Below are 26,417 nucleotides of genomic sequence, written 5' to 3' on the forward strand. Positions count from 1 at the left end.
CTTCCTTCTATTTCTCCAACAACTCCCAGAAGCACCTTGAAATCCCACTCCTGCCGTCAGATTTTAATGAGGGGGACGCACTCAGCAATTAGAAACAGGAAAGGACTGATTAGGGTTCCTGTACATCAGTGTTTAACTCAGCATACCATGCAGCCCTCCAAGCATTAACCTCATTCCCCATACACACTCAATTAGGCATATTTACTTCTCATTATCCAGTATGCAATCATGAGTGCTAATAAAAACCTCTGCTACCCCAACAATGCAATTAATGCCATTAGCTGTCTCTCAGAAACTCTTCTACACTTTGGTGCCAACGACAGCCTGCTCATTCATCCACTTAGTCATGCATTCATGCATGTATGCCTTTTTCTATTTAGCAAAGGTCAAGCGTACACCTACTATGTGCCTTACCAGGCAAAGGCCTGTGACTAGAGAGATGAATGAGACACTGCCCTGCTCTAGAAGAACTTGCAAAACAGGTAAACGGTTATACAGAGTGATGAGGGGCAGAACAGAGGTATGGCCAGGTGCTTCTGAAACCCAGAGGAAGAAGTGGATGGAGAAGTACAACTCTGCTCTGCAGCACCGGTTCAAATCCCAGCTCTGCCATGTTTTAGCTCTGAGTGTTGAGCACTCAATTGCTACTTCTCAGTCTCATTTATAAGATGAGGATAATCATCGTAATACCCCAAAGGGTATTTGGGAGTATTAAATGAGATGATGCCTATCAGGTGCCTAGCCCAGCACACGGCACAGAGATACACTCAGTAAACATAGGCTACTAAGATTTGGTGCCCTAGTCTCAGCCTTCAGACTTTGCCAGGCACGTCCCATTTCATTCCATTCTCCTCTTGCCTGAAAGGATAAAGGGAGTCCCACATTTCAGAAAGTGGAGAGACACAAAAATCTTCTTTCCTCTGTACACATGGACAAATGGGGCAGCAAACTTCAGAGGACATGAATAATCTTGGCCAGGGGGGTGTACAGTGGATGAGGCCCAAACACACATCAACTCTCCCTGGCTGGAGGACCGCAGCCTGGGTTCCTCCATCTGTCGGACAACATGCTTCTCCATTTCTCAATTGATTTCTCCATCAAAGTCCCAGAGACAAAGATACTAGGAATCTTTGTTCTGGATCAGGATGCTCGGATCACAGATAGGAAGTTAGGGTGGGCTGACTGGTATGTCAGGATAGCGACATTCACGATCCCATCAACCCACTATGGACACAGGTGTGCATGTTGCTGGGGACTTGCTGGGGCTCTGGCTGCTCCAAAAAGGTCTGGCAATGATGATGACGCATCTACCTTTTATGAAAAAAAATCTGTATACACAGAAATTGATATAAGTAAAAAAAAAAGAATATATGCATATACACACATACACACACAAACACACATAATTAGGAAATTTCTGGAACGATACACAAGAAATTGTTAGCAGCAGTTGCCTCTGTAAAACTGGGGAGATGGGTTGCGAGAGGGGGAGTTTTAGATTCTATTTAAAACTCTTCTCCACTGTTATTTATATGAGCATACATTATCTATCTATATCTACATTGACATCTCTGTCTCACTCTGTACAAAACAAAACACAATCTGGCTTCAAGAGCCTCTGCTGGTAGTTCTTCCAGATTTGGGGGGTGGGGTGTGGAAGGAGAGAGATGAGGGGGAGGGGACGGAGAAGGGAGGAGGGCCAGGAACTTACTGGTGTTGTGGTCTATGAAGTAATCTCCAACCTGCGGGTCATATGCCTCTTCCCATCCTAGCGGCAACTCATCACTAATGCAGTCAGCAAAGGTGAGTGGTTTGGTGTACCTGGCAAGGGAGAGGAGAAACAGACTCCATCAGCATATAGTCCCCAAGCCCCTGCAACTGGCTGCTTCTCTCAGCCTCCCTGCTCCTCTGGGCTGGCCCAACAGATCCAGAAGCTTCGCACTGTGACACCAGCTCTGCTGTCCTCATTGTCCACGGGAAGGTGAATGCATAACTCCAGTAGCAGGATTAGATCACCCAGGAGGGAGGCAGGGAATCCATGTTCCATCCCAACTTTGCCACTGACTTAGGAGTGATTTGAACAAGTCAGCTTCCTTTTTTGGGCCTCTGTTTCTGCGTCTTTAACTAAGGGGTTTGCAGGAAAGGGCTCCAAGGTCAAGTCTTGCTTCTGGACTGAGGTTCCTGCCCTCTCCGGCTTCTCCAGCTGCAATTCATTCACCCACCCCACCCCCAGTCTTCATCCTGGCTCTATCCTGTGTTTGTCATGCCCACTCGCCCTCTGGAAAGCTGGCTTACCGCAGCATCTAGAATAGCAGATGTTCCATCCCTGTGAGTTTGGCCAAAGGCAGTATTTATTTGCCTCCTGAGCCCGTTCCCAAATGCCTGTACCCAATGCTGTCCTTCTCTAGACAATCCAGGCCTAACTGGATTCTAGCAATAACCACCATCTAAGTCCCCATTAGTGGGGAGTGCAGTGGTGGTAATCACCCAGTCTGGGTGGCTAAATCAAAGAGACAAACAAATCACTCAACTAAATGAACAAAGGTTTGTCAAGGCTGGAAAACACCACAAACCACTGGCCAAGTATTTTAGCCAGAGTGTGGGGAGCCAGGCGGCCTGTCCGCTCCCAGCCTCCTCGCAATTCTGGAAGCCCAGAGGGCTCTGCTTTACCACTCTTTCGACAGACTGGCAAGCTGAGGTACAATGGGACAGGAAGAAAGTACAATGGGACAGGAAGAAAGACGACTGGGATGGGGTCTAGGATTCCTGATCAAGAACTTCCCTCCAAGTCACAGGAAACTACCTTCTCTCTTCTCCTGTGCAATCTCCTTCCCTCTTAAATCCACTCTAAATCAAACTTAAAGGAAAATATATGGGAAAAAAGAAACACTGAAAGAGCCCCTCGTGGGTAAGACCTGGTGTGTTCCTGTACCACTGTATATCCAGGGTCTGGTAGGCTGTGAAAAATATCCATTGATTGAATGAATGGATAATCCTAAAGCTCCTGTGAGTCAGTAATTTACTGCTATATTGTGGGAGACAATGAGGATGAGACCAGAGGTATATATGATAGACTAACAGACTAAGCACTATTAAATAAGGATTCAACAAGCATCACTTATTAACTATGTGAGTTTGGCAACTTACTTAAACTCTCTGAGCCTCGGTATTTTTATCTGTAAAGTGGGGATAATAACAACTCTCCAGGTTGTTGGTTAGGTTAAACAAGGTCACGTCTATAAGAACATTTAGTAGAGATCCTGGTGCGAATGAGCGCTCCAAAAACATTAGTTATTATTCTCTCCATTTCCCAGAAGGGGAAACTGAGGCTAAGAAAGACTAACATTCTCAATGTCAATATCAGTGACAAAACTGGGATTTCAACCAAGGCGGTCTGTCTTCAGAGCCCCCGCTGAAAAGGTTCTCCTGAAAGTTGATATCTTCAATGCATCTCCTGAATCCCATGGAAAATCACAAGCCACCGCCTTGGAGTAAAAGGAAGAAAAAATGGGGAAGACACAGGTGATCTCTTTTGTGTGTGTGTGTGTGTGTGTGTGTGTGTGTGTGTGTGTGAGGAAGACCAGCCCTGAGCTAACATCCGATGCCAATCCTCCCCTTTTTTGCTGAGGAAGACTGGCCCTGGGCTAACATCCGTGCCCATCTTCCTCTACTTTATATGGGACGCCGCCACAGCATGGCCTAACAAATGGTGCGTCGGTGTGCGCCCAGGATCCAACGGGCGAACTCCAGGCTGCCGCAGCAGAGCGCGCGCACTCAACCGCTTGCGCCACCGGGCCGGCCCCACAGGTGATCTCTTCAGCTCAGACTCTCCTTCACCCAGGAGCACCTGTGCCAACCTGGATACAGTTTCTATAAAGATGTCTTCAGCCCACCCCACCACCACGCCCACACCCTGCCCAGACTTCAGAAACAAAAGGCCGAGTCCTGCAGTGCCTCCCCCTACTCAAACTTCTCCAAATGGTTTGTTCCCTCTTTGTTATGGAGAAGGAAAACCAGTGACCAAGAGCCAGATCTCATCCAACATCATTTTATCTAACAAATCTGTGAAACGGTCTCTGAAGGAAAACTCCACACACAGGCACACCCCTCCACAGTGAGTTACTCTATTACTGATGACAGATAAAGCTGTGAGGGAACAACCGCCGTGGAACCTCTCTTTCTGGCTCATTCTTCTCCATGCACTCTGCCTTGAGAAGCCCCACCTGCCAGCCTGGGGTGGAGATATGAATCCTGTTATTCACAGTGGGCAACCCAGACAACCAAGAAGATATGCCCCTCCTGAGAGCTCTCCTGAAGTGTATGGATCACCACCTTTCAAAATTCCTGCCTGGGGATTAATTAAATGATTTTCCTCACTGGTGCATCTAAGCAACAAAATCCTATGTCCCCGATAATTGGTGCTCAATAAATACTTGTGGACTGTGTGCATACAATAATGAATATGGAGGAAAAAAAATAATGATGTAGTGTTCTATATTTTGCTAACATGGAAGGATGTTCTCAATATAGCATGAAAGAGAGAAGCTACAGGATACTGTTGATAGTACAATATTTTGCCTAAAATGTGTGTGTACGTGTGTGTCTGTGTAGAAGAGAAACTGAAAAGATATACATTAAAATATTATCTTGATATAGGAATTTTAATGTAATTTAAATTTTTTTCCTTTTTTATCTTTTTTTACTAATTTCTCTGTAGTGTTGATATATCAATTGTAATTAAAATATTTAATAACGGCTAAATCTAAGCCTAGAGAGCAAGTTATATCTATCATGTTCCCCATCTTGGTAAAAGGCCCTCTCATTCCATTTTACAAACGAGAAAACACGCTCTACATGACGTAGTCAGTCAACACCAGAGGTATAACCTGAAGCCCCACCGTCTGACTCCAAAACCTGAGCTTTGCTCATAAAAGTTAACAAGACCTAGTGAGTCTCAGAACAATTTGAACACACAGGAAGCTATGCGAGATACAGATGACGACGCTGGACCTGCGGAAATCGGAAGCAGGCAGAAGGCGCTGGAGCTTTAGCATATCTGCACCTTCAGTTACTTATGTCTCAGTGCAAAGATATTCAACATACTTGGATAATCTATGGCTGCTTAATGAACAGACGATTAAATGTTTCATCAAAGTTATCAACACAAGTGATTTACTGAGCTCTCTGTGTGTGAGGATGGGAATTGGAGGGGGTGGCAGGATTGAAACACCAAAAATGCATTACTTTTCCAGAAAACCATTAACTCCACTGATGGTTCCAGCCTTAGACATTGAGAAGTCAGAACCGAAATAAATATTAGCTCTAAGCATCAGTAATGTGACCGACATGTGGGTACCCTACCGGGGCTAAGATGCTGATTCCCACTTGCAGCGAACGCAGATATTGTGCCGAACGGGGATAAAGAGGAGCCAAGAGGACCCAACGTTAGGAGGAGAGGGCAAGGGGAGAAAGGAAGGCTTTGGGTTTGATATTCAGCATTCCCTTCAATGCGATCATGGAAAAACCAGAGGGCTGATATCCTGAGTCCCAGAGGTCTCCCATGGGAAAGAGAAAAGCTTCTACTGGAAGACTATTCAACTTACAAGAAATCTGGACAGCAAGATTCTCTCTGGAACAAATGCCAAGAGGGAGATGAATTATTCAGTGTGTAGAGACGTGTCATTCAGAGAATCAGGATGAAGAGAAGTGTTTTTAGCTGCACAAGGATTTAAACATACACACACGTATACACATGTGGACACACTCTTCCTGCTAGAGACAGGAACTGTCCATTTAAACCAGCCCTCCCCGGGAAACTGTGGGTGCTTCTCTGGCCTGCAATGTTTCCCCTTGGGCAAGTGCTAAGAATGTAAGCTGGAAAGAGATGCCTGCTTTCAGATGAGGCCAGGACTTGGAGGCCTGCCTGGAACTCCCAGCCCCCTCCTCCCTCCGATGAAGCCATTCACTCCAATCCAGCCCGGTGCGGTCCCTGCCTCCAGCCTCCATGTTCAGGGCTGCTGAAAACCCCAGTCAAATGACCCAAATGCCAGAGGGGCAAGAGGAAGGGAAGGGCGCCAAGCAAGAACTAGTTCTGCCTCTTCTTAATTACAAATCTCTGGAGGAACACAAACATTCCTGAATGTTTCACAACAGGCCCTCCTGGAAAAACGGCCCGGATGTGTCGCCGTGGAGCCAGCTAGGTTCTGCCGGGATCACCCTCCACTGAGCACTCAGGCACACCTGTCGGGAACGCAGGCCCTCGCCCTCCCCCCAGCTCCACACTGCTTCCCTACAGGCTATGGGAGAGGCTCCGGGAGCACAGTACCACGGCCGGCGTTCCGTATTCACACAGTGCATCTTTTCTAAGCAGGCAGCTCAGAGAAGGAGCGGAAAGCCTTTTGCCAAGTCTAACACTGGGTGGTGATTCTCTGGGGACTGAAGAACGCGTAACATACCTTTCATGTTCCTAGTGCTTCCCGAGCAATCCGAACGCTTCCCACAGTAACCTTTTTATTGCCATCCAGCAGGATGCTGGCCCCCAACTGGGCTCTCTCCGTGGGCCAGCTGGGCGGGATCACTTTCTAAAGGGCCCTCTAGACTCCAAGCCAAGAACTGTCCAAACTTTCAGCTGAACCTCTCCTCCCAGCCCTGGCACAATGGACAGGCCGGTTCTTCCCGCCCCAGGGTGTTTCACACGCATAGTTCCCATAGCTTAGGTTGCACAACTCCTGATTACACTCCTCACCTCCGGGCTGCGGCAGAACACCATTTCTAAGCAGACCCTTCACCTTTGGCACCTTGAAGGCTGGGGTGGGCAGGAAGAGAGTGCAATATTTGAAATTCTCCTTTCTTTAATTCAGTTCAGTTCAAACACCTTCATTCATTTGTTTAACAAATGTGGGGATGATAAAAATAACCATCTCACAAGTTTGTTAGGAGGGCTGAGCACACGGCATAAATGACCCTTATTAATAAACATCAGCTTCAGAAGTAAATGAGACAGACAGGCCCCTGCCCTTACATTCTAGTCAGGGAGACACACTCCAGCCAGGAAGCAAATTAACGTGATCATTTCAGAGACTCACACTAATCAGAAAAACAAACACAACAGGGTAGTGGGATCAAGTGTAACGGGAGTGGGCGGTCAAGGGAAGCCTCTCTGAGAAGGTGATCTGTGAGGGGAGACGGGATGGTGGGAAGCAACAGGAACAGCCAGTACAAAGGCTTTGGGGCGGGACAATGTTGGGGAGTCTGAGGAACAGAAAAGAAAGCCGCACAACATATCTCTATGAGTGATGGGGCGGAGGCAAAGAGCGGCAGAAGCTGGGCTTTTGGGGCTCTGGGGTCCCTGGTAAGGACTTTGAGTGCCAAGCTGCAGAGAAGCTCCCTGTCTCATTCTCAACTCTCCTCCTTTCTCCCTCATTTCAATCAATCCTCCAAGCAACAAGTATTTATTGCATGGACACAACAGCCCAGTCCCACGCCAGGTAGAATGAGGGCTCAGACATTTGAACAAGCCTCACTCCTGCCTTCAAGAGCCAGGGAGCCAAGGCTTATACTTAAAGCAGGCAGTGACCAATCCCCGTGACATTCGATGATGGTATATGTGGTGTTACACTACCTGAGGCTGTGAACCACAGGCAATTAGAGGATGCAGGGATAGTTAATAAGGTGCTAGGTCAAAGAAAGATCAAGGAGTTGGGAGAAGGGAGAGACTGAAGCAACAGGGTGTAGTCAGGGGAGGCTGGAGAAGGAAGGAAGAGGATGGTAATCAGCTTCACGGTTAACGGGGAGACAGGATAGATAGATGCTACCCACAAAGGCTGAGAAATCAATGAAACTGGGCTGAAATCCATGCTCTGCCTCTTCCACAACCGTGGGTGTGTTATGTAACCTCGTTAGGAGGAGTTTCCTTCTCTGTGAAACTTAGAAGTCCCAATCTCATAAGGGTGTTGTGGGGATTAAACGAGATACTCATATATAAGTGCTTAGCACAGGGCCTGGCATGTAATAAGCCCTCAGTAGATGTGGGTTGTTAACGTAATCAGATGAGAGACTTCTGTGCTCTGTGCACTGAGAATCATGTCACCTTTGTCTTAAGAGGTCGGATATGTTAGTTATCATCATATCATCATCATCATTACTGTCATCATTCTTCATCTCAAGAGATACTCAGTGGTGGTTACAATACACAGGCACTAGAGTTAGCCATCTGGGTTCCAATGCAGGCGCTGTCTCTTACTCACTCTGTCTCCTTGGGCATGAACCCTAACCTGTCTGAATCTGCTTCTTCATCTGTAAGGTGAGGTTGCTCAGAGTGACTACCTGGTTAAAATGAGCTGTGATGAGCACATGACACAGAAGCTCAACCAACATTCACTGTTATTATCAGTTAGGTTTTAAATCCCTATTTTCACGATGGAGAAACTGAGGCAAAATAACTATCCAGGCTAACAGCCTTAAATAAGCCTTGCACTGTACTCCACAGCCTCCTTTCCCGGAGAAGCTGTGACTGCTTAAGCTCTCTCTTTTTGAAAATTAAACCAGAGAAGTTAAAAGATGGCAGCTGGGGAGAGAATATTTGCAAAACGTACATCTGACAAGGGGTTGATCTCCATAATATATAAAGAACTCACACAACTGAACAAAAAGCAAAGAACCTGATCAAAAAATGGGCCAAGGAAATGAACAGACACTTCTCCAAGGAAGATATACAGATGGCCAATAGGCACATGAAAAGAGGTTCAACATCACTAATCATCAGGGAAATGCAAATCAAAATAACACTAAGATACCACCTCACGCCCGTTAGAATGGCTATAATCACCAAGACAAAAAACAACAAGTGTTGGAGAGGATGTGGAGAAACAGGCACCCTCATACACAGCTGGTGGGAATGCAAACTGGTGCAGCCTCTACGGAAAACGGTATGGAGATTCCTCAAAGAATTAAAAATAGAGATGCCCTATGACCCAGCCATCCCACTACTGGGAATCTATACAATGAACCTGAAATCAACAATCCAAAGAGGCTTATACACCCCTATGTTCATCGCAGCATTATTCACCATAGCCAAGAAGTGGAAGCAACCTAAGTGTCCCTCGTCTGACGACTGGATTAAGAAAATGTGGTATATATATACAATGGAATACTACTCAGCCATAAAAAAAGACAAAATTGTCCCATTTGCAACAACATGGATGGGCCTGGAGCGTATTATGTTAAGTGAAATAAGCCAGAAAGAGAAGACAAATACTGTATGATCTCACTCATATGTGGAATATAAACCAACACATGGAGAGAGAAAACTGTACTGTGGTTACCAGGGGCAGTGGGGGTGGGGAGTGGGCACAAGGGGTGAAGGGAGTCATATATATGGTGATGGACAAACAAAAATGCACAACCCAAAATTTCACAATGTTAAAAACCATTAAAACATCAATTAAAAAAAAAAAAAAAAAAAAGATGGCAGCTGGACTGGATTTGGCTCTCAAAATTTGCTCTCTGAAGGAGGCATTTACACTAGGAATTTCCAAGCCTCCTTTCTCCTAAACACGTCCCTCCTTTCTTCCCTTCCTCCACTCTCAAAGTACCTGTCTCAACATTCTGGTTTTTCGACCCCCAGACCTCCTTGATTCCTTACTTTGGTTGGGCTGGTTTATCCAGGAGCTTTCTTGGCCTAGTCACTCCCACTCCCGGACTTCTTTTCTGGGGAAAAGAGGAGGAGGGAAAGCTGGAGGGAAGATTCTAGACTGCTCCCCTATCTCCCTCTCATCTTCAAACTGGGCCCCCACAAACTAGTGGCTCACCTCCTCCTGCTAAATCTTGCCTTCACTCTGCCCCCGCTGAGTTATTGGGATCACACACCTGAGCCTTGGGCCTGTCTCCTTCCTCCACCTCCATCCCCATGCCTCTGTGCCTGTTCATTCCCCAGTTGCCTCCAGCTCATTGACACAGCAGTGAATCTGTGCTGCTATTCCTCTCTGTGTATCATGTGCTGGGCTTTAAGATTATGGTTCTGAGAACCAGATCATGGATTAGAGTAGGTATGGCCAACTGACTACCAGAGGGCCAAATTCAGCCTGTAGATGTGTTTGTTTGTCTACTACAGTGCTGTGTTTTAAAAATGGAATTATCATGCCTTTTGGGGGTAGGCACTCTCTAGTTGCACACAGTCCCCACTGCTCTCTAATGTGTTACTCCTGCCTCTTATCTTGTCAAGAGGCAGCACAGAGTAGCAGCAGTTAAGACCATAGGGCTCTGAAGCCAGACTCCCTGGATTTGAAACCAGGCTCTGCCATTTTTGAGCTGTGTGACCTTGGGCAAGATACTTAACCTCTCTGCAGCTCAGTTTTCACCTTTACAAAATAGGAAAAATAATAATACAGTTATTGACCACTCACTGTGTGCCAGGAACTATTCCAAACAATTTACATATATTAACTCACCTGGCCCTTGTAACAACCCTGTCAGGTAGGTACCATTCAGACCTACCTCACAGTGTTCTTTGAAGATTAAATGAGATAATGCAGGAAACAACACTTTGGTACACAGTGCATGCTCAATAAATGTGTGCAATCCATTATTATTTTTATTGCTATCCAAAGGAAGCCCCTAATGCAGGGGTATCAAAAAATGTTAAAACTGAAAGGGATATCTGGAATCTGACATACCAACCCCCTGTATTATAGGTGAGAAGACTAGGGCACAGAGAGAAAAGACTTACCCAGAGCCACCCAAGAACCCAGTGGCAGGACTGAGATTAAACCTGGGGACCAACTGCAGCCTGCATCACACTCATGACACCAAGAGATCAAGTCAGCCTTGTACTGAGTTCAGCTCCATCTTAAACGCAGTGAGTGTCTGAAAAGCCTTCAAGAAAGAGTTATTGATAGTATTTTCATAGGCTAACTAACCCTATTATACTGGAAGGAGAATTATCACTGTGAGAAAACCCAAATGAAACCATGAAGCTCCCATTCATGGAGAGACAAGGTTGAGAGATGGGTCCTTCATTTTGCTCATTTCCTCATTGGAGGGTAGTTTCCTGCAAGTCCAATATCTCAGCAAGACAGAGCACCTGGTATACATGTTTGCCCCTCACCCAGCTCCACTCCAGCTTCATTCTCATTCCCAAATTGGAAGTTAGGCTAAAGAAGTTCCGTGCCCAATAAAAAGGGCCAACAGAACCAAACAGGGCTCTTAGCTGCATAATCTTTCCTAGCTGTGTACTCTTAGCCCATTCCTTCCCCAGCACTAAACCTCAGTTTCTCCATAGGTATAAAGCAATCAAGAAAATCTGCCTTGCAGGGTTCTTGTAGAGATAGAATGAATTAGTACATGGGAATGAATCAACACAGTACTTGGCATGTAGTGTTGGGCAGGCATGCAGAGCTCCTCTTTCCTGTATTTAGGACACTGAGGGCACTCAACCCCAGCTTTACTTCTTCCAGTCCTATGAGCTGGGTTTCCAAGGGGTCTTCCCAGGTGCTGACTAGGAGCCTCCTCAGTTCGAAGAGCAGAGGCCACAGCCCACTCTTCCCTGGAATTTGGCCATTTCTCTGTTCCTTGAGCTCTGACTCTCACCCTCAACCATGCAGCCTGAGGAGCTGGTCCTTCTAGAACTGGAATTGGCTCTGAAGGCTTCTCTGGGATCCTGCCTGACCTAAGGCCCCTTCCATGACAGCATGGTTTAGACAAAGCACTGGAAGCGGAATGATGAGATCTGTGTTTGAATCCTGACGCTGCCACCAGATTAACCATGCCCTTGGGCAAGGCACCTACCCTCACTGGGCTTCCCATCTGCAAAATGGGGGAACTGGAATATAATATAACATCTCCAAGGCCCCCTTTGCACGGTTAGCCTTCATAAATCTAATATCCAGCCTGCCTGTCCCAAAGGTCGAGGGCACTATGAGGTTGCAACGAAACAATGTATAATTAAAACATCTGTCGCTGAAGGTCAATTAAGAACTGGGCACTAGAAATATGTTCTACACAAAATAAATCATTTCCTTTATCTTCACAACATTTCTGTGAGGCAGGTGCTACCAGCCTCATTTACCCAACAAGGAAACTGATGCTTAATAGCAAGAGTAATAATAATAACAAAAGCTAAATTTCATCGAGTGTTTACAAAGTACCAGGCACTATTCAGGGTCCCTTACATAGACTCTATTTCAGTGATTCTAAGCGGCACATTGTTAATACATTTTAGCATCTCTGAAATTGGGATGTGTTACCACTGCCAACATCTCACAACACTGACAGGCAGGCTACGGCCCTGATGGAGCTGTCACTGCCTGTGTGTGCAGAGACATCAAAGGTGTCATAGGCTTGGGATAAAATCCCAGAGACAATAGAGGAGCACTTTTAACCCTTAGGAACCTAATAGTTGTAGGGAAAGGTGGAGGAGGCAATGAACAGACATGTTTAGCAACATTCCCAAAGTAGGAGTGCAAAGTAGGCTAACTCTACATAATTGCCACGCTGGCTTCAGAGCCCAGCACCAAAGCCTTTGAGTCCCTCTGTGGGTCCTGAGAACAAGGCTGCACCACCCACAGTCTTGAGGGCACCAAGGACAATATTAAAAGCACAGACACCAATAATTCTGAGTTAAAAAGAGACTTCAAAGAATTGGATTTGAAATGGGAAGATGTTTTAGGAACATTGGAGTTTTATTTTGTTTATGTATTTCTTTGGGGTTTTTTTTGTATGTATGAAAGTGATATGTAAGTAAAAAAAATCTAACTTTGAAAGATTTATTTCAATGAGTATGAAATAAACATTCTAGTTAATTTAAAAACAGTGGGTCATAATTTAATTGGTAGCATTCTTCCTATCTTAGTGGCACATAAAATAATGGTCCTTCTTGATGTGCAGCTATGACATACAACTATCTACTGGGGCTTCAGGGGGAAAAAAATAAATTAATTAAATTATAAAAAAAATAAAAATAAATAAAAATAAAAAACATTAAAAAAAAAATGGTCCTTCTTAAAATCAACGTTATGTTGACTTGCAATAACCCCAATCTGGAAACAACCCAAATGTCCATTAATAGTTGAATGGATAGACAAATGTAGTACCTCCATACAATGGAATACTACTCAGCAATAAAAAGGGACAAACTATTAACACACGCAACAACAACTGATGAATCTCAGAAACATTATACTGGGTAAAAGAAGCCAAGGAAAAAAGAGACTATACTGTATGATTCCATTCACATAAAATTCTGGAAAATACGAACCAACCTATAGGGACAGAAAGCAGATCAGTAGTTGCCTGGGGACGGAGGTAGAGGGAGAGAGGGATTATAAAAGGGCACAAAGAAAGTTTTGGGTGATCTGGACTATGAAGATGGGTTCATAGATGTATGCGTGTATGTCAAAACTCCTCAAATTGCAGTCTTTAAATACGTACAATTTAGTGTGCTTCAATAATTCCTCAATATAGCTGTAAGGAAAAAATAAAGGAAAACTCCATATTCAATGTTACACCATATTAAGTTGTTTAAAATAATCTAAGTACTACTATTAGCTCCATTTTAAGATGTGGAAAATGAGGCATAGCTGATACATCCAGGGACACTCAGCTAGTCAAGAGGCAAATCCAACCGGCTTCAATTCTCAACTCTGCCACTGAGTGACTGTGGCGAAGGCCCTTCCCCACCCTGGGCCACTGCTTCCCGACTCCCAGCACAAGAAGACAGCACAGTAATTCCTAAGGGACCTTTTGGTACCGAGTTTCCAAGACTGTGTCCTAAGGACTTGTCCAAGGTCACATGGCCACAGAGGAGTGCATCCTCCTGGGCACCCAGGTTTCCTGACACCCTCCAGTTCCCTGGCCCAGTTCCCCTGAACAGGTTCCTGACATCTGCTTCTTGTATACAGCAGTGGTTCTCAACCCTGAGCTGCATCAGAATCTCCTGGAGGACTTGTTAACCCACAGATGGCTGCAACCTGCCCCCAGAGTTTCTGATTCAATAAGTTTCTGATTCTGGGCTGGGACTGAGAACCTGCATTTCCAAGAAGCTCCCAGGTGATGCCGATGCTGCTGGTCCCAGCATCACACTTAGGACCCACTGGTATACAGCATCCCCTATCACATAACTGCAGGGACTTTAAAAAATGGTACCCAATCTTGTGTTCAAGAAATCACTCTCTTCCATCTTCTCCATCAAAGCTTCCTGCCTCCTGTCCACTCTGCAAGGCCCAGTCCTGGCCACCCAGCCTCTCCCTAAGCACGGCCCTGCAGGCAGGTGTTATCAGCCCTCCCACTAGTGTCTGCTGCACTCCTGTCCCACACAATGTTGCACCTGAGGTCACACAGGCAGTGAGCACAGAGCCAGCATTTGGACCTGATCAGGGAACTCAGGTTCTCAGCCACTCTGCTGCTCCGCATGTAGTAAGACCTTGGTGAACATCATTTTCTTTCCTGCCACATTAAATTGCCTCTCTTCCCTTTGCATCCATCTACAGACAGAAGGCCAAGCAGGGTTTGGGAGCAGGTGACCCCACCTGGCCCACCAGCTCTACAGGCACCCTGGTTCTGCAGGTGCAGGCCTAGACTACAAAACCCACCGGCCCCATCTCTGCAACCATCAAAGGTCTTCTGGGGGCCCTTCGTGTCTTCAGATTGACACTTGTCATCTCACGCCATAAGCCACAAGGCTTCCATCTGCTCAGGCCCTACAAACTACAGTCCTTTCTCTGGGACCACTGGAAGAAGCCCTCTCTGAGCTGAGCCATCCATTCCACACTAGAGGCACCCTGCCAGTGCCCCGGGAGACAGGACACTGGCCACCCAACTACTCTACAGGCAGCACCCCAGGTCACCCGCCAGGCAGGTAGGGCCTTCCTGATACCTTTCCTAGATGCTGTAGCCCGCATGTCTAGGAAAGCACAAGTCAGCATGGCCTGGCCATGTCTGAGGATCTGAAAAGCTGCAGATGCCCGAGTGTTTGCTGATTGCATCATGGGCGGCAGACTGATCTAGTCCAGAAACTAGCCTTGTTTGTCCATCTAACTGCTATTTCTTTATTCTCCAAGACCACAGAGGCCTACAGTAACTGATTACAAAGGAGCTCTGCACAGGAGTCGAAAAGAAAATGGTTTTCACCTCTGAGAAGTACAACTTTCTTTAAAAGGGTTCATTTTCCACCCATCATTTCTTTTTAAAGAAGAGAATAAACAGACTGTTGTTCCCTGAAGGAAAGCCCTACCTGCAAGTCAATGTTAAACACCAAAGTGCTCTGAGCTAAAGGCAGCTCAATTAAAGTCAGCAGCGAAACAAATAAGCAATTAAAACAGCTATTTGGGAAGCCCTGGAAAGCCGCAGATACTATATGAATTATTCATTCATACTGCCAGGACGACTTCCGGGCATTGTCCTTTGTGCCTGTGTTCTCTTGCTCTTGTTCATTCAGTCATTCAAGCACAGAGCGGGGACACAATACCCCAGCCCTGGGACATGGGTGCCCAAGTGCACACGCGCACGCACACACACACCACAAGGAGGCCAGGTGGCCACTCCAGATGGTGAGCCACACGGAAAAGAAACCCACAGGTTGGCAGACACTTCTAGCTCCAATGCCAGGGGAGACTGTATGAATTTCCAATTGGCCCAAGAGGTATGTGTGCATGCATGTGTGTGTGTGTGTGTGTGTGTGTGTAAGAAAGAGGCAGGTCACAAGAGATCACCTGTGCAGTGCAAGAGAGAAAATATACAGTGTTTCTAATATTCCCCAAGCTTCCTAGCTGCTCTGGGATTGATTTGGAGGTTCAAGAGGCAAAGGGTGGGATCTGGAGCATCAGCGGAGCCCCACACTGAGCCCGCCGAGGTCTGGCATCAAAGGACGCACCCAGCAGGCTTGATGGAAGGGCTTCATCTGGACTCTGAAGCCATCAGCCCTTCTCACTGCCTGATCATAAGAGCAGTGCTGTGATATCATATCTTATATCCAACCAGGTGTCCTTGATCAAGTCGCTTCCCCAATGTGAGCCTCAGCTTCCCCATCAATGAAACAGGGGGATGGACTCCTTCTCAACCAACCCTTCCAGGTCTGGCATGCCATGCTGCCATTCTGTCATGAAAATCTAGTATCTGAGAGGTGACTTGCACACTCCTCTGTAAGAAACCCGTGTCAAAACCTTAAAGAATAATAACACTAACACACGCTCGGTACTTTACATATATTACATGTCATTAAATTCTCACAGCAAGCCAGGTAAGTGGTTCCTATTACAATCGCATGGTATAAATGAGTAAACGGAGCCTTAGAGAGAGAGATTAAGTTTCCCAAGGTGGCTCAGCTGTTATGAGGCAGACAGAGGATTTGAATCCAGGTCTTAACTACCACTCAGAAAGTGAACGGAGATAGCTGACTCTACATAATTGGGTGGCTAGAAGAGGGAATTTTTTAAATACCCTAAAATTTGGAACTATTCCCTATAGTTTCAAACCATAAAGTCTGATAAGAAGGGAAAATTTGGGGGCTATTTTTGCCCCCAGCTACATACTGGATGTTCAGAATGTTTATTACAAATACTGTGGGTGAGGCTGTGGGAGAGGAGCTGGTTGGCTGTGGAAGACATGAGGAAAAAGAATCATGTATTAGATAAATGGAAAGAGACGCTTATTCCTGGAGCCCAACCCAGGAGCAGGAGTCACAGCTGATGGACAGAACAAAAGTCAGAGAAGCACCCGGTTCCTAAAAGAGAAGGGGCCTCAAGAACTTCATCCACTTGTCTTGAAGACAAATGCATCAGTGACTGGCCGCTGTACTCAACCTACCCAGGTGGAAAGATTTATACACAAAGATGTTCGATGCAGCATTATTTATCATAGGAAAAAAATGGACACAGCCTCAATATCTGTAGGGAATGAATGGCTGGTAAACTATGGTTATAACCATTTGATGCAACTGTTTGAAATGTATGCTCATGAAGTATTTTGAATGACAGAAGGGAGAATGCTTATATTACAGAATTTAAAAAGAAATGAAAAAACAAGATACAAAACTGTGCACGCAGCATAATCTGACCTGCAAGAAAAAGGGAAAATGACTAAGGAAAAATGCTAAAATGTTGGCAACATTTGCCTTTCAGTGGTGGGAATAAGGTTCAGGTTTTTCTTGTTTGTTTTTGCTGCTTTTACAACCAGAAATAAGACAAAAAATATGGAGAACATTTTTCTACCCAACTTCAGTCTTCTATTCAGAACCTCTTCCTACCCCTTCATAAAAAAGTCATTCTAAAATGAACCCTAATTTTCTTCTTACAGAAAAATTCAAAGTATAGAATGTATTAAATATTGAAAGGAAACAAGCAGAAACAGTAGTTACATGATCCCTGCTTAGAAGTGGGACCACGAAGCAGAGAGGAGGCCAAGGAGACTCCCAGCAGGGCCCTGACCCAGCTGCCAGGAGGGAAACAGAGTCAGCCCTCCTGGGTCTGCAGACCCCAGAAGAGACCATCCTGGGAGGTTGTCTAGGGATGGATACAAAAGGCCCTGAGGAGTCTTGACAATTATTTCTAGATACTCTCCCCACAGGCATCTGGGTCTGAATAACACAGGAGAAAACCAAACCATTACCAATCACCCCAAATTATAACCAATTAGGTTTCACTGGAGGAGGTAATAAATAGCGAGCAGCTTGGAATATTTTGTGTGCCAAACAGAAAGTTGATAGAGATCACACCTGCCTGTCACAACACAAACTGTGGTAAGACCATGGTTATAATAGTTGGCAGCAAGAGCTGTTATAACTACCCTCACCCACCTCTGAATCTCTCTGCCCGGACAATGTTCTGACCATGGAAAAACGGCAGCTTCCTGCTGCTCCTGGTAAGGACACAGCTCCAAGACCTCTCAGTGCATACTCCACACTATTCCACACACTCCACGCCTTTGACTTTGCCCTTGCTGTTCCTCTGCCAGAACATCTTTCCCTGGGCATCTGTTTATCTGAGGCAGGGGGTGGAGAGCTATCTCTTTATGTCTATCACCTCCATGAGTCCCATGAGGACCTGAGCAGTAGCATCTTATTACCTGCTGTAACCTCAGCATCTTCTATGAGTGGGCACCAAGTGAATGTTCATCGAAGGAACAAATGCACTCACAAAAAAACAAATGAAGGAAGAAATACTGCACTGGAATTCCCAGCAGGGTTAACGGCTAGGCCCTCTACCTTGCAAGTTTTGCTTGTCCTAGCAAAGAGAAATTTGTGATTGAAGAAATATTTTAGGGTCCTCAAAGAGCTTTTACATGGTTGATCTTATCTGATTCTCAAATAACCATGACAGCAGCATCATACCCATCATTATTATTCCCCCATTGTACAGATGAGCAAATCGACACTCAGAGACTTTCCTAAACTGATAGGGCTTCCGGGTCCCTGGTTTGTGCCAGGATTGGACATGGGCCACCTGAGCCCTGGCCCTCTGCTTGGTCCCCTCCACCATGAACTATCTCAATGGGCCTCCCTACTCCCTACCAGCTGGTAACTGGAGAAGAGTGGCAACAGCCAATTCTCCTTCCCCTGGGAGTGGATAACCCACTGGGCAGCTGACTAGCCTCTGCCTCCTACTCCTATTTCATTCTCATTAGTATAATCATTATCATGCGGAAGCAAAACTCTCCAACACATGCATTCTGCAGCCCTTGGATAGCTCTGCTCAAAAGTCCTGGGGGAAGGAGGTGACACCGAGGGTGGAAAGGATCCTTGTGGATGGATTGTCTATAGGTTTTAGTTATTTGGGAGCCATTGCTGACTCCATCACCACATATGATCTCCAGATCAAAGCAGGGTGTGGGCTCCATGCCCAGCTGACTTAGAGGGCCCTTGCCTGACAATGATGTACTTTGGCTTCTTTTCCACAGACACCAACACAGAGTTGCCCAGAGACTTAACTAGGTCAGGGGAGTGGTCAAGGGCTTTGGGACCACAGAGTTCTGGGTTCCCAGCTGTGAGAGCTTGCACCAGACTCCTCATCTCTGCGGGCTTCGTGCAGCACGCTCCCTGGCACAATACAGGGCTCAAGAGGTTCCTTTGCTTCCTTCTACTTTCTCTCCAGAATGAAGCCTTCCAATAAATGTGCTCTTCAGCTGCTTAACAAGTCTAATCAGTAGAAATCGTATGGCAAGCTTTCGTGGTGGAAAAGAACATATTTGGTTCTAGCACCAGCTGATGAACCAGGATTCTTCCCTTCTGGCTAATTCTTCATGCCCTTCATCGATGGGGAAACTGATCCTTAAGCTTCGAGCTTTCACAGTCAATGGCCTGGACCTTCACTTGCTGGATTTCCAAAAGCCCCTAGATCTCTCCCATTTGTTCTCATCATGGTCCCCAGGGAAATCATTGACATCTTGTTCTCTCTTGGCTGTCTCGCTTGTTCTCTTTCTCTCAGCCCCTTCCTCCCTGCCTGCCTCCCTCTCTCCCCACTTTGCAGCCTTCTCTCCTCACTTTTCCAGCTGTTAGCTTTCTCAGTTCTTCTACCCTCTCCTTCCTGCTCACCACCCTTCCACAAAAAGCCCGAGATAAATCCAACCTGATCACTCTCTTGCTTCAACCCCTTCAAAGGCCTGCCACTAAAACTAGAATGAAATTCAAACTCCTTGCTGTGGCCTGGACAGGCCTCCATGACCCAGCCCCTTGCCTCCCTCTCCAGCCTTATCATCTTCAATTCTCAGAACTCAACAACCTCATTCCAACCTCACAGCCTTTGCTCACACAGTTCCCTCTGCCCAGGATGCTGCTACCTGTCCCTGCCCACATGCCCATCCACACTGTGTATGGCTGTTTCCTTCTGTCTGTCACCTCTCAGCTGCAATGCCATCTCTAAGAGGCATTTCCAGGCAGCCCTGAGTGGACCCTCCTATTACTTTCTTCCACTGTGTTTGTTTCTTGACATATTGACTCTCTGTCTTTCCCACTCAAATGGAGCCAGCCTGCCTATACACAGGCTACTATGATGGACATAGGGCCTGGCACAGAATTAGTGGATGCTCCCTAGTATCTGCTGAATGAAACAGAGGACTTGTGAGTGTCCCTTCCTCTCCAAGGGGAAAGGTTTTGAGTTTTATTTTTTGTCTTTTTTCCCTTTCCCTCCCTCCTGAGGCCAAGTCCCTGAGCCCAACACTTACAAAGCCAGCACCAGACTCCTACCGAGTTCCAGAGGCACAAAGTGCACAGCCCCACCAGGGCCTGCTACAGGCCATGGAACTGTTCACCCTGGAACCTCAATGCCCTCCACATACCCCACAGCAAACTGCAAACTACCAAAGAACAGGCCCTGAGAACCCTCCTTGGGAAGACTTTGAACTGACAGAACCAAAAACAGGTCCACAAAGGAGAAATTCACCAGTGGAGTGGACCACATGAGCACCCAGAAACCTCTGTCTGCAGACCAGCAAAAGTCACACCCTGGACCTGGGTCCATGGTGAACACCTGAGGGTCCCATAAACTGGAGGAATAAGTATTTTTGTATTAAGGATACTGCTAGTGCTAGGCACACCCTAGGTTCCCAAAAAATGTAGAATGGAAGAAAGTATGAGTTTTCTTAAAGCTAAAATATATTTTAAAAATTTATCCAAATAGTTTAAATTTTGCTTTTCTTTAAAAAAAATGCAAACCAATGAGAAAGGATTCAACAATGAACCCCTGGTTTATGTCTGCTCAAGTGCATCAATATTGAAAAACAAAAGATGAAAAAACATTCATTTTTGAAAGAGCCTAAGCTAATTAACAAATAACTTTCACATAGCTACTATTATGCCCAGCACCAAATATTATACAGGAGCTTAAAACCAGATGGAAATAAACACACAAACAAGTTCATCCACATATGAGAATATATATGGAGGAATTAAAACAATGAAGACATTGTTCAAAATGAAACTTTCATGAAAGGCGCCACAGGATTCAAAGAAAGGAGAGATCCCTGCATGCTGGACTGCTCCCAGGAGGCTCCTGAATGAAGCAGGAAGCAGCCTGGGTCCTGAAGGGCAGCGATTGTTCAACCAAGTAAATAGTGTTGTATGCCTTCAACCTTCAAAACCATGCACCGTGGGGCAGAGGAAACTAAGGTCTCGAGGAGGCTGCGACCGGCCCCACGGCACACAGCTATGGAGAAACAGCCTTCAAGACCACAGTCCAGGGGGAAAGGAGGTTGGGTTCCCTAGGGGCTTAGGCAGGGAAAGGGCAGCAACCCTAATTCTTCGGGGTGGGAGATGAGAAGGCTCAGTGAGGTCAGAGCAGGCTGATGCCAGTAGCAGGGCTGTTGCATGTTTGCACATTAGATGCACATTGCATCTCGTCTCTTTACTTAAGAACTTCACATGCAAAGGGCAAGGCCTGCCTAAGGGTCTGGAAGAATAGCATGGGATTGGAAGAAAGTTCTGGAAGGAAGAGCCAGGCTGGTCATGGGGTAGCTCCAGGGAAGGCTGAGGAGGAAGGGCGAATGTCAGTGGTGTCCTCTACTTTGAGAAGGCAGGGGAGGGAGGTGAGCACACCAGCCGAGGTGAATGTGGGGAGGCCCAGGGAGTGTCACGAGGCAGCATAGGAGGGGCTGTCCCGGGCCCCCTAGAAGGGCCCAAAACACACAGAAGGGTTTCCAAGTGGAGGGAGGACACAAATGGAGTGGAGGAATGCGGGCTCTGGAGCACACAGGTCCAGGTTTGAATTTGAGTTCAGTCATTTACCAGCTCAGTAAGTAACTTCAGCTCATTAGAATTCTCAGTAATAGAGCATAACTATTTGGCAGGAATTGACCCAAAAGGTTATATGTATCAACTCTATTTAATCCTCATAGCAATCCCGTGAGAAGATACAGTTTTGTACACTTCAAGACGATCATTCCCATTTTAAATGGAAACGGAGGCCTGGACAGGTTAAGCCAGTTGCTCAAGGCCCTACAGCTGGAAAGCGGCAAAGCTGGGATTTGAACCCAGGCAGGCAGGTCCTATGCTGTTAATCACTGAACAACATGCAATCAGTAAAACAGGGAATAAAAATAATACTTGTAGAGTTATTTTGACAATCAGAAAGAACAGTATGGGAGCCTCTGGCACCAAGCTGGAGCTCAATGGATGATATTTAAATGATTATCGGATAAAGCCAAAGCCCAGCTGAAACCACCCGGGCAAAAGACATACCTGCTGATGGCACACCGTGTGGTTCTCACTTTGTATATGTTACTTGATCACCTGCTATAGATATCCCATTTTTCAGATGATGAAACTAAGGCTAGGGAGGCTAACTTGCTTCAAGTCGCAGCGTTGGGAAGCAGTGGAGATAGGAAGCCAACGGTGTCTCGATTTTAAGCACTCGGTAAGTGCACATGGAACAATATTTTTCAAATCGCGTTCAGTAATGTTTATTGGGCTCTTGCCCCATGCCAGGTTGTGTGCTCAGCTCTCTCTTGTGCATCATCTCATTTTACACTCCCAGCCACCCTCTGAGGCAGGTGCTCGGATTACTGCCAATTTTCAGGAAAGAGGGTCCTAGGCTGGAAAGGAGCAGGCCTGGGATCTGAATCCACATTGATGGCTCCCTCTACTACACCAGCTGCCACTCCAGGATGATTGGGCAGAGAATGTGAAGCAAACCAGGGTGTCCTGGGTAGAGACTGTGTAGCGAACGAGCAAGTCACTGGGCAGACATCCTGGTCTCAGTTCTCAGTGCAGAGTCTACTAAACAATACCATCAGGATCCGAGTATAAACAGGACCCTCGAGTGGGCAGGTGGCACTTGGCACAGAAACAGCACACCCATGCTTGGACTTCCTTACTGTTCTCCAAATACCCCCAAGCTCTCAGCCTTTCTCACGCTTCCCCTCTGTGAGGGATGCCCTACCCCCTCCTCTGAAGGCCAAAATCCTCCCCAGACCCACAGGGGAGCACCCTCTTCTGATCTCCCAGAGCATGTCATCTGGATCCCTCTTCCCGTCACATCCTACCTTGTGACACTTTCACTTGTGTCCGGCACTTATTTCTCCTACTGCAGTGGAAGTCACTTCGAGGTAAGGTCTATGTTGGATTCATTTCTGAATCCCATCAGTATTCTACATTTCCCATGTGTACATGCTGCTGTTCAGTGGCACAGAGGATGGCTTCATGTGGCACACACACGAGGCAGAACAGGCATCGGATCTCTCAGGGAGCAAATAATTCTCTTTTCAATTCCCCCTCAGCCTTTCAGATCCCATCAAGAACAGGCTCCGTCTGGCAATATTGTGTCTTTAACATCTGCCAAGCTCCCTTTTTAATAAGAGGAGATCAGACCCAGGCTCAGAGTCTTCCCATGAGCTATCAGCTAGGAATTAACAACACCATTTTGCTTCTGTTGGCAAAAATTGGGAAGAAGGTGCACCAACGACTAACCCTTGGGAAACCCTGATTTAACTCATTGCCTGCGATGCCTTAGACATTCAGTAAATATTTGTTGAGCAAAAAGCTGAGTTATCCAATGAGCAGAAGAATGAGCAAAGGAATGAATGAAAGATCATGATAATGAATGACAGGCTCTCCTCCATTTCCTTTCCCCCTGTCCTGCCCTTGGCCAGATACCCTTCATCTTTGAGTGAAGAAAAATAGAGCATTGCTTAAAAGTAGGGAGCCAGGGGGTCATGGGAAAGTCTGTCCAGAAGAGGAGCTCTCAACATCTGTCCAGGTGCCCATCAGGCCCACATGGGCAGCCTCCTGGACTGGGCCCTGGAGACCAGCACGGGAAAGTGCGGAGGACAGTGGAACTTTTGCCACCGATCACCCATTTCTGCCTCTTTTGGTAAGAACATTGCAAACTTCCTGGGGAAACGACCTCTCAAGGATTCTCACTCTGTGTGCTTTGGCGAGGAGTTGATTTCACCCCAGCTCTAGAGATGGACCCCATTCTATGCCCCTGAATCCCAGCTTATGGTTCAGGGGCAGGCAGGTGACCCAATATGGACTAGTGAGAGTCGACCCCAGGACTTCTGTCCAAGTCATGAAGAAAAGAGACTTCTTGTTCGCACTTGTCTTGAGTTGTAGAAGCCCACCATGTGGAAACTGAGAATGAAGCCAACACAGCAGCAGGTGGAGTCAGGAGATGTAGAAAACCTAAGTCCTGTTGATATCACTGGGGCCCGGGAGCTAACTGCGACTTCTTCTGGACTTTTTCAATATGTAACCACATATTCCTCTAGTATCTAATGTCCAATGTGGCTGAGGGCTTGTCCATGAGATCCCAAAGGAATGACCCGGAGATGGAAGGTGAAGCAGATGCTTTAAGCAGCAAAGGTGGAGAGACTCACATTTGGAGGGCCCAGGAAGATGGTACCTATGTGGATTACCACCCTTTCTGCTGGATGAAATGTTGAATACTACTTTGAGGAAACAAGTTACTAAGGAGGCTGCTGTTGGTCATAGAGTTGGGGCTGGTGGAGATGCTGGTCCAGACCAACTCTTCCAAAAGCAGGAGGGCTTGGGAGACCCCAGCCCAGTGGGCCAGAGGCAGTCAACCCCACTCCCAGCCTTGCTCTGCCTTCTGTCTGCAAACCAATGCAAAGGGAAGGCAGCCAGTTTAATGAAGGGGAAAGTAAACAGAACTCCTTGACAACCTACTATGTACCTAAGAGCAGGCCTGGATGTAAGTCCCAGCTTGGCGTAGCTACTCATGATCTGTGTGACCTTGGGTGTCCTGTGACAGGTGCTCAGTAAATATTAGGGGTCTAATAACACCCACCTGCAAGGTTGTGCTGAAGGCGAGGCTGCTTGGCCATGACTAGGTCCTGCAGAGTGGGACGGGAGGCAGAAAGCTTTTATAGGGAAGAAAAAAAGGGGTTCTTGGGCCCAAAGTTGGAAAACATTTAAAACAACAACAACAAATCTCCCTACAGCATAAGATAGAGGATGCAATATACAAAAGGAGATTTCAGGAGGCTTGCTCAGAACAGGTGTGCATAGCAAGGAGAACTTGGCAGGGGTGTCAGAAACTTAGGTGCCATGAAGACCCACCCCTCAGTGGTTGAACGACCTTGCAAGTCCCTGAGATACAATCATGAGGACTCGGTACTGAAAGGACTTTTAGAAATCACTGTGTCCAGTCATCTCATTATGGAGATGGGGAAACTGAGGCCCACGGAGGGAAGTGACTTGGCCATGGTCACTCAATGGCAGAGCTGGGAGAAGAACCCAACTTGCTCCTCCATTTACCAGCTCTAGAACCTTGGGCATGTGAGTTAACCTTGCCGTGCCTCAGTTTCCTCCTCTGTAAAATGGGGATGATGGTAGTCCCTACCTCCTAGGGCTGTTAAGAGGTTTACAGGACAACGTGTTATGGTTACAGGACACTGGGCATTATGTCTGGCTTATGGAAAGCAGTCGAGGCATGTTTGCTATTATAATTTTCAGACCACTCAGGAACTTTTCTACCAGGAGAGAAACCCCTTTCTTCTCACATCCCCAGGCAAAGAACCCAGACTTTAGTTTGGGGACTGGTCACCCCAACTCCACATCAACCAAACTCCTTTTAGGCAACATTCCGGAAGGGCCCTCTTAAAGCCCTTTCCTGGGTTGATAATTTCTATCTTTCTTTGTATTTCTCAAGTGGACCCTAACCAGACAACAACTCCTCGGTCCTCCCCGTCCCCAGCTTTCCGGAGGGAGCCTGTATTTCCTCCTTGGAAAAGCCCTTGTTTGTGATGGCCGTCACCCCCAGCTAGCAGGTCGATGAGGCTTTCCTCTGGCCCGTCTGACCTCGAGATGGGATAAAGGTAGGTCTGTGCTCACGGCCAAGCTCCCACTCCACCCCGGAACTTGCTGAGAGGTGTGCTTCATGAAAGGGACAATGATGTGTGGCCCTTCCCTCTGCCAGCAGTGCCAGCAGCTCTTCCCATCCGGCCATGGATTAAAGGAGCCTGGGTAAGTGCCCAGTGGAATAAAGCCTGCAAACATCCTGGGGACATGCCCCTCCTTGGCAGGAAAACAGAGAGGGTGAGGGTGACAGCTCGGGTCTCCCTGAGCTGCACCCTACCTCAGCTTGTGCACATGCACACGGCAGTTACCTCTCCTGAGCTCAGGTACCAGCTCTGCCACTTGGCAGCTGGGTGCCCTGCACACATCACTTCATCTCTCGGTGCCACACTCCCCACCTGTTAAATGGGGCTGACAGTAACACCCATCTCGTAGGAGCTGCGGAGGGGTAAAGGAGCTCAGGTACGCCAGGTGTTTACACAGTGCTTGGATATAGTAGGTGCTCAATACTCTTTATCATGGTAGGAATGTCGAATAATTAAATCACCATCTGCTGAACAAGACTCTTCTGTCCCTCCAGACCAGGCTAGACCCAGCTTTGCTTCACAATGACTTACAATCTTTCCCTGCAGACAGTAACCTCCCCAAGGGCAGCACTAGGGCTGTTTAGGTCACTGCAGTA

General features: G+C 46.7%; 1 protein-coding gene across 2 annotated transcripts in view; it reads right to left on the minus strand.

Annotated features, from left to right (window-relative positions):
* WWC1 (WW and C2 domain containing 1) overlaps positions 1-26,417 on the minus strand; it is a 156,202-nt gene that overhangs the window by 82,960 nt on the left and 46,825 nt on the right. For both annotated transcript variants that reach the window (XM_087429445.1, XM_087429444.1), the window contains exon 2: positions 1,712-1,821. In XM_087429445.1, the coding sequence (XP_087285571.1) occupies positions 1,712-1,821 (110 nt within the window). The remainder of the gene's footprint in view (positions 1-1,711; positions 1,822-26,417) is intronic.

Source organism: Ceratotherium simum, chromosome 4, assembly GCF_057802395.1.
Source record: "Ceratotherium simum simum isolate JZ-2026a chromosome 4, ASM5780239v1, whole genome shotgun sequence".
NCBI classification, from domain to species: Eukaryota; Metazoa; Chordata; class Mammalia; order Perissodactyla; family Rhinocerotidae; genus Ceratotherium; species Ceratotherium simum.